Raw genomic sequence first — 9,165 nt, forward strand, 5'->3', positions numbered from 1 at the left:
AAAAGAAAAACAATAATAATATTGAAAAGATCTAGTCTAACCCTGCATTAGGGCTGTATATCAAACCTCTGTACTTCTTACCCAAAATGTGTCCATAGCAAAAAAATTGGAAAAGATCAGGCAATGACTGTTAGCATTGACTCTTGGATAGTCCCCTGACTGACACCGATTTAGGACTGGATTATATTCTGTTCTTGAACAGATGCTTGCTTTTTGATGACATTAAAGATTTGAAAATTGTTGCTTGGGTTCGAAGGTGAAATTAATTTACATTTCAAGTACATGTACAGGTTAAATAGTAGTGTAGTAGTAGTAGTAGTAGTATACAAACTCAGGAATCATCCATTAGTATCCAAAAAATGCACAACGATATCAAGCCTTAACTGTATACAGAAATGGAACAACTGTCAGTGAGCTTTCTGGATAGTTTTATTTTTTTATAACTTGTTTTGTTTGTTTATAATTAAAAACTATCTCTGTCTTGTTCAGGGGCTTAACTGCATTCAGCCCAGGCAGAGGCCATCAGCTTTCAGGCCCTGGTCCCCGCACATTTCTGCTGGTGATAAGGAGCCCTCCAGTCACCCCCTGGCCCTGCTGAGAGACAGGTGAGGACATCACAGAACAACCAGATCCAAAACAACAGACACTCTCACCAGAAAGCACTCAACTTCAACTTGAAAAGAAATCAATTAGAAACTGTGAATTATCCGTACGCTAACAGAAGCTTTTGCTCCGTACGATTGGTCACCGTTTATTGAGCAGGATCTGATGAGCTTCCAGCAGACTCCCTCACTTGTCTGGGTGGGCTGGTTTCACCGAGGTCAAATCTGACTCCACCACAGCCTCCCACACTCCACTATTCAAACACATTTGACAGATACTCATAATGTGGGCACACGCTTGTTATGGTGCTGCCAGTGTACACTGCGCCATATCGCAGTTGATCTGGACCAGTTTCTCATGAAGTGGGAGGAAACAGCTACTTTATTCAAATATTTCTATACCCTGGTTGGCATACGTGGTCCACATTGGATGCTGCATTGTGGTTCTGATTGTGATTACTTGCATGCATGGTTCAGCTCTGGTTAATGAAGTAATCATGATTTGGATTGTTGCATGTAAACATTGTGATAAACACAATTAAATTGTCTGGTTTCCTCTTAGCTTCTACAACTACAAGAGTCTGGAGAACGGCGTGGCTCCCAATGTCGCCCTCACACCACTGCCCCTGGGGAAGGTGGGTCCCATGTCCCTATCAGTACCCAGCACCTCCCACCCAAGTGGAGGTGAACCCCCAGGTGAAGGAGCCAACCCGAGGCCCCGGAAGAGAAAAGCCACAGAGGAGCTCCTGCCACCGGCAACAGAGGCCCCCTGCCCTCCGCCCTTCACTGCCAGCAAGCCACTGGCGCCTCAGGAGGACAAAGACTCTGAGGTGGAGATCGAAGTGGAAAGCCGTGACGAGTGTGAGTAAAGAACTCGATACCATCTACTAGACATGTAAATACCATTTGTTACAAGACTCAACTGGCTAGCTATACATAGTCCTTATTTGACAAGATCAACTGAGTTTTGTAAAGTTCTGGAAATAGGGCAGCTTTTCCTCAAATCTAATCATCTCTCTCTTGTCTCTGGTCTTTCCCAACAGTCACTTCATCCCTCTCCTCCCTGTCGTCACCATCTTTCACCTCATCCAGCAGCTCAGCCAAGGACTTGAGCTCGCCATGCACTCAAGGGCCCATCTGCACTGTCACGTCGGCCGAGGGCACTGCCCCTGCAGCTGCACCCATTGCACCCATCACAACACCTGTAACCCCTCCAGAGCTTGGGTTGGAGTCGGAGCTGGAGAGCCTGAGGCAGGCACTGGACAGCGGACTCGACTCGAAAGAGTCAAAGGAGAAGTTTCTGCATGAGATTGTTAAGATGAGGGTGAAGCAGGAGGAAAAACTAGGATCGGCCCTGCAGGCCAAACGCAGCCTCCAGCAGGTAGAGTTCCATTCACACAACTGTAACAATAGTTGACGTATCGAGAGAGTTTTTCCTAATGTCAAATGAGAACATTGATATCGTGCATGTGTGTGCCGCCTTAAACGGAAACAGATTGTCAGTTTGCAGTTTGTTGCTTAGTTAGAGAAACCTACGAAAAGCTACGAACCTGACACAACAATGGTGAAAAGTAACACGACCGCTGGTAGTCAAGTAGTGACTGATAAGAACCAATCAGGAAGCAAATGTGGCTGACTGAGTCATTGTTTCCAGACATCTCCGTTTATGCCCACCCATACTACAATGCTCCACCAGAGTTTTCAAACTAAAACTGGTCCAGCAGCTTTTTCATCATACATTATAAACAATATTGATTCACTCTTCAGGTTTGATAGGGAAATTCTGCATGCTGCATCTTGATAAGTATGTAACATGCGACTTGACTTGAACTTATGGCATTTGCCCCAGAAGGCTTGGAAGACAGCTCCACCAAAGACAATTTGAAAGGGATGTGGAATGTATTTCCAGTTTTCATACCACAGGAAGAAGCTGCTTCACCTAGACTAAACTCTTTGTCATTCAGTGTCACCAACCAGTCAAATGTGTCAGTGCAACTCCACATAGAAGTTGTGATTATTCGTTTGGTAAATAATAGCAGCATACATAGCGATTAATACAAACAGTGACTCATAGACATGTTTCCTCTGTACGGCCTAATATCAGTGTATAGCCTTCTGCTTTCAGATCTACAACCCTGGTGATCAAGTGTCTCTATTCTCACACTGATATGCTATATTTACATAGTATATGATTTCACTTTAGTGAATGCTGGCTGAGAATTTCCTATCCGTCGCTACCCATGACAACTCATACAGTCCTTTGACCTCCCCCAACTTTATTTAAAATCAAACAAGACAGACACTGCAGAAGTGGACATGGAGGCATCATCACTGTCTGTAAAGCTTAGCATGAGTTGGCAAGTATTATAAGTGAAAGTGGATGTTGCTGCAAAGGGAAAAGACTTCCATTTTTATTTTTTATTATTGGCCTTGGAATGAGAACAGCAAAATGCGGACAAAGGGTCTTTGTGGGAGAGCAGCACAAAGTGCATCCTGGGCAAAGAAAAGCGATTGCAGCATTCCACTTTCACTTTCCATCAGTGTTCAGAATAGTTAAATGAACGGTGGTCTTCCTTTAAAAGAAGCCACTGGTATAATTCCTTCTCTTTCTAGATGAACTAACCCTAACCCTTGACGGTATTCTAAGAGTTCTTATGTAAAGCCTCTGCAGAGTAAAGGGTGTGATGGGGATTGTTTCTTTTCACTCTTTTGGTGGGAACTAACAAAGCTTGATGACAGACGTGTTCGTCCCTACTGCTAGGTTCCCATGAGAAGACTATGGGCGTGTTACCAAACACACACACACTTTCAGAGATTCAGAGGAAGGAAACCTAACTTCTGTCAGCCCACACATTGCCCTTACCCCTGACTTGCCTCAATGTAAACACTGACACGGACACAGCAACATTCTGTAACAAGTCACTGCTCTTGGGTGTCATCCGCTCAGAGGCAAAGTCAAACAGCCATGTGACAGTTACTGTATATCCACTGGCATTCACATCGTCTGCAAAAACACTATGGGGCGAGCTATATATATATATATATTTTTAAAGTGATTAATTGATTTTAATATAAACCCCAAACCTCTCCAATCTCTTGATTCCAGGAGTTAGAATTCTTGCGGGTGGCCAAGAAGGAGAAACTGCGGGAGGCAACTGAGGCTAAGCGGAACCTGAGGAAGGAAATTGAGCGTCTGCGGGCCGAGAGCGAGAAGAAGATGAAGGAAGCCAACGAGTCGCGGATCCGTCTGAAGCGGGAGCTGGAGCAGGCCCGACAGCTAAGGGTCTGCGACAAAGGCTGTGAGGCCGGACGTCTTCGCGCAAAATACTCGGCACAGGTAAATTTGTGTGCATGTCGACGCACCTATTTAAGGATTTGAGCTAGGTCTTAAGAATTTGTGCACTTTAAATATTTATAGATAAAAGGAAACTTAAATGAAAATTGACAATACCATTGAGAAACATGACACATGGGTAGAAATGAAGCCAGGCAAGGCCATGCATGTAGGCAGACACTAACAGTCTGATGTGTGTAAAGTCTAGACAACACCCTCAGAGTAATTGCAGTGTTTTACTCCCTCAAATACTCTCAAGGTCAACAGAGGAGAAGGCTAGAAAAAAAACCCAACACATTTCCTCTTCCACAGTCAAAAATAAATGGGTGTAGCTCCAAGTCCACAGACGTGTAAGTCCCCCACCGAAAGGAAACAGGAAGAGACGTCGACTTCCCTCAGGCACCATGGGAAATGCAGATTAGACAAAACAAGAGGGAGGTTATGCTCTCTTACTGCACCTGTGTATCTCCCTGCAGAGACTGCAGTTGTCCTTGGACGCCTGTTGTTTGGAGTTTTCAGAAGCTTCTAGTGTTTTTCATTGATTGATTCAAAGATCATTTGGCTAAAAACGATCTTGGTACCACATTCCAATACTGTGTCCTGGAATATACAATAACATCTAAAAACTTTGTTTCTTGACTGAGAGAATTAATACTCTATTGACAAAAATAAAGAATAAAAGGAACCCAGGGCAGCGAGATAATCGGCAGGAGATTTTTGTTCTCAAGCTTGTTATTTTTGTTCTTTGTCTGGTCTAAGGCAATAGTTAAAGGGATAAAATTCTGATCAGACAACTGCATTTGGGTTAATGATCTAAAACCAACACTGGGTTTCATCAATAATAATTGAATGTGATAGACTCTCCAATTGCATCAAATTTTGGGTCTTCAGAAAGGTCAACATCAAGACACGTTCTCATCAAAATGAATGCAATGCACCCATGTTAATTTGTTGTTTCCAGTCAAATTTTGAAAATGAACTTGAACACTGGAAAGTATGCACATAAACATGACATCAGGGCCACAGATTCTGGTATTTAGAAGAAAGCTGATAGGACAGTGCTCTGTAGTGTGTAGTGTGATATAGTTCCGTAAGCATTCTATTTAAGTCAGAGTTCGGAATAGTGGTTTGGATCATTCCACTCCAAACCTCCTGGAGTCAGATCTGTACCGTTTGATGATTTCATCTGTTTCCTGCCATGTGTTAACCAGATCGAGGATCTCCAGATGAAGCTGCAGCATGCAGAGGCCGACCGCGAGCAGCTCCGAGCCGACCTGCTGCTGGAGCGGGAGGCCAGGGAGCACCTGGAGAGGGTGGTGAAGGAGCTACAGCAGCAGCTCTGGCCCAAGTGCAACAGTGACAAGGACGGGACGCCCAAGGACACGCCGGCAGACAAGTAACCTAGCAGCTAAACTCACCCCACCACTGTCCATCATGCTCGCCCTCCAGAATACAATAATCAAACACCCTCACCCTCTGACCACAGACAAAGAGAAGACAAAAAGACCTGTGTCCTTATCCATGCTCATGAAAAAACAAGTGAATGTTTCCCTTGGAGAGAGTCTGGAACAGCAAAATACAATTCTGCAACCTGGAAGCATGTGTTTCTGAATCAAGCACTGACTCGCACCTTCCACACTCACAGAACGCAAAGAAACCGGATCACAGGAATGACAGAAAAACACGTGTATAGCACAAATTGTGGTTGTGCCTGTATTTTCACTGACAAGAAAAAATTAAGTGAGACTTTTTGACACATGTCCATGATAATTAATGCTAAAAGATGATCATATTATATTAGAGCTACACAGCTGTTGAGAGGTGTCATAGCGGTGCAGCCAGGAGGGCAGGGCTCGCACTCTACCTACAGTCTCCACCACGTCCATTGCCAGGACAAGGATGACTTTGAAGACATTATAAGCTATATTAGAGACTACATAGCGATATGTAAAAAGAAGATGAAAGACAGTTACTTTGTTTCTCTGTGCTCATGGAGTTTGAAAACATAAAAGATATAAATACATCAGAGGATGAACAAAACAAGCAGATGAACTTTCCACAGCGCCACCATGGTTTTGCCAGTTTTTCAGGAAGCCATCATCTCCCACTGAGGGGGAGAAGCATTGAGTTTGAAGTCTGTGCGACTTGTCTTTCCTTCCTGTTGTCGTTTTATAAAAACAATTGTGTAGTTCTCAGAGCAGGACGGGGCGGGAGGGATCGGGGGTCAATATTTTTCTCTCTTTGCATCGAACCCTGGGGCGGATATTGGAAATTAAAACATGCTGTGTTGAAGGCACCTTTTTTAGCGAGCACTTGTTTTGGATGATCAATAACAATATCCAATAGTCTCCATCTCAGTGTTGCTCCCAACAGGTTACACACACACTGGCTGCCATGTGTGTTTCATAAGCATTTTGGCGTCTTTTATCTTCGCTTCAAAAAGAGCGATGTCAACCAGCAGGTTTTTTCTCCATATGACACCAGAATCATCATCTGAGATCATAGCGGACCGGGTGGGGTGTCCTTAGCAAGAACCACAAAATGTTCATTTTAATTAAATTAAGGTATGTAAATATTAATATGTTTTTTTTTCTTTTTACTTTACAATAATGAATCGCACTTTGTCATAACAAAAATACTGTTTTAATGCATTGTACTCCCACTATTGTCTTCAATCTTACTTTGAAAACATCATTTTATCGTGACTGCTACCATATAAATCCAGTAAGCATTTTGTTGATTATATGCATCTTCAATAGAAAAAAACATTGTTCTGTTTTGTCAAGATAAAGTTTTGTAAATAAAGGAAAAAAAAAGGCTCTACCTGTTGCTTGGTGACGCAGACTGGGGTTGTTCGAAAGTGTTTGGGGACATTTTCCCATTATTGTAAAATAAAAGCACAACTGTTGCTTAACCACCAAGTTAAAACTTGTAACAAATTTGACAGAAGAAAAAAAAAATTCATTAGCAGCCTACTGTAAATAACCAAGGTGAATTTTTATAGAAGCCCGAACAGAAATCACATGTTCAGAGATTCTAATCACTTTTTCTTCAGGAGCAGAGACCATGACTCTGCTTTCACACAGTGGGTACAATGCAATCAGAATGTACATTGTGTTAATGCTAATTTTTCTTTGGTTGTTGATGTTGTTTTTTAAATGTGGAGATATTTTAATGCTTGTCTGTTATGTTCACTTTTTTTCAATAGAAAACTCATATTTTCTTTATGCATGAACTTTGAGAAAGTTTGCCATACATATAGTCAGTTATTGGGCATTTGATACTGTACATCTAAGGGTTTTTGTGTTATGCAACATAAAGCAATTTATCTTATTTAGAAGAGGAAGAAGAAACTGTTGTTCTTAGGACAAAACACAACTTCACACTAGCAAAAAACAAAAGACCACAAAAAAAGAAGAAGAAATGAAATGCAGTGCTGGACAACCTCAAGTGCCTGAATGTGGGCGAAAGGTTTCCAGAGTAGGAAAACTGATGATGAAGCTGTTGGGGCGGGTCCTCTCATCAACTTCCTGTTTGCAGGTTTTCAAATTAAATGACCCTCCCTCGCTCAGTGGCTATTTTTATCAGTATTCCTAAAACCAATCAGTTTACAAACTTCTTTTATTTTTCAATGCAGAGAACAATTGAACAAATGTAAGATGCTTATGGCTTTTTTTTCTTGGATGAGTGTTTTTTAAAGATTCATTTGAAATCAATGATATGCATGTTCAAACAATTTTTATAGAAGATCTTGAAAAGCCACTTGCGTCGGTGAATTGTTACTTTTGGTTGTACATAAAGACGTAACTGTTTGTTCCCAGTTTGCTGACTTGTCCCGAGGCGGACCTGTCAAGGATAATAAAGAGGGCATTATGTTAAAGGCCCGTTTCTTATCCGACATAACTGATGTTGCTCAGAGAACGACACTGCGTCTGTGACTTTGGCAGAACTTAAATTGGTACATTTTGTAGTTGTTTTTACACTCAAAGGCCTCTGTGTAGTTTACTTTACTCATGGTTTTCTACAAAAAGAAGGGAGACAAAAACAACATTGGCTCTTCACGCTCCCACACAAAAATAAAAAAGCAGTTTAACCACAACTTTTTTTCTAAAGAAGAATCATTTTGCTAAAAAAATGGACAGTAAAGCAGCAATAACAGTCCATATTGATAGAGAAATACTAGCCAGTGTGAAGATTTGAATAAGAATTTTCAAATGTAAATATTTTTTTCATTTACTATATTGTATAATATATGTACATGGTGTTTCCTTTTTCAAATTTTTTTTTTCTTACAATAACTGTCTTGTTCTTTTTTTGTGTGTTTTAACTGAGAATTTTCACAAACAGTTAATGCAGTGCGTAAGAGAATATTCCCTACATAAAAATGTTAATCCATTTCTTTCTTTTTGTTTACTGTAGAGTCTTTATATCGAATAACGTTTTTTCACCAATTCATATATATTTTTAACAGTATGTTCAGTATCAGACAGCAGACCTACAGTATGGGTCACATACACTCTCTCTCTCTTTTTCTCTCTCTCTCTTTCTTTCTCTCTCTCTCTATCTCTCTCTCTCTTTCTTTCTCTCTCTCTCTCACACACACACACACACACACACACACACACACACACACACACACACACAGAGATTTCCCTCTAATCTTCATGTATCTTTTTAGCCCTGTGGTGCTGCTAATACTATATTAACCTTACAATTCTAGAAATATTTTTATCTAAGAGGTAAATGTAAGCTCCGAGTTATTAATTCCACATATACAGTATGAAAAAAAAGCTTGGCTTGTTCATCTATCTCCCTTGTTTCCCTCATCTTTTCATACCGTTGTCCTCATCTTTCCAACAACACTCTTTCCTTTCTCTCACGACACGGACTATATTGTAAAGTAAAGGACTTTATGAGATTATGTTTGAAAATAGCTATGCTTATATACTACAGTGACCGAATGTACAGTGTATAGATGCATTACCAGAAATAAAGTTGTTTGTCCAGATCCACTGTCCCAGTTTCTTATTATTGCTGCCTCTTTGGTGAATGTAAAACACAGAGTAATGCATCTCACTCATGAAGTCATCTCTTCTGCTCACGTTAAACAGTAGTGTCATTTTCCCTTAAAACATCAAATCTTTTCTTCATCTTAGTGAAGTCTTGGACTTAGCAGATCTAAGCGTTTGTTAATGTATTTAAAGACAACTACACCTTCACCTGCTGAAG

At 41.0% G+C, this 9,165-nt stretch overlaps 1 protein-coding gene across 1 annotated transcript in view; it reads left to right on the plus strand.

The window, feature by feature from the left end:
- The window catches only part of skia (v-ski avian sarcoma viral oncogene homolog a), a 72,443-nt gene extending 63,499 nt beyond the window's left edge, over positions 1–8,944 (plus strand). The window contains exons 3-7 of the mRNA XM_035644652.2: positions 490–605; positions 1,165–1,463; positions 1,646–1,983; positions 3,709–3,939; positions 5,148–8,944. Of these exons, the coding sequence (XP_035500545.1) occupies positions 490–605; positions 1,165–1,463; positions 1,646–1,983; positions 3,709–3,939; positions 5,148–5,336 (1,173 nt within the window). The 3' untranslated portion in view covers positions 5,337–8,944. The remainder of the gene's footprint in view (positions 1–489; positions 606–1,164; positions 1,464–1,645; positions 1,984–3,708; positions 3,940–5,147) is intronic.
- Positions 8,945–9,165: the final 221 nt, after the last annotated feature.

The sequence above is a fragment of the Scophthalmus maximus genome, chromosome 3, assembly GCF_022379125.1.
Source record: "Scophthalmus maximus strain ysfricsl-2021 chromosome 3, ASM2237912v1, whole genome shotgun sequence".
Lineage (NCBI taxonomy): Eukaryota > Metazoa > Chordata > Actinopteri > Pleuronectiformes > Scophthalmidae > Scophthalmus > Scophthalmus maximus.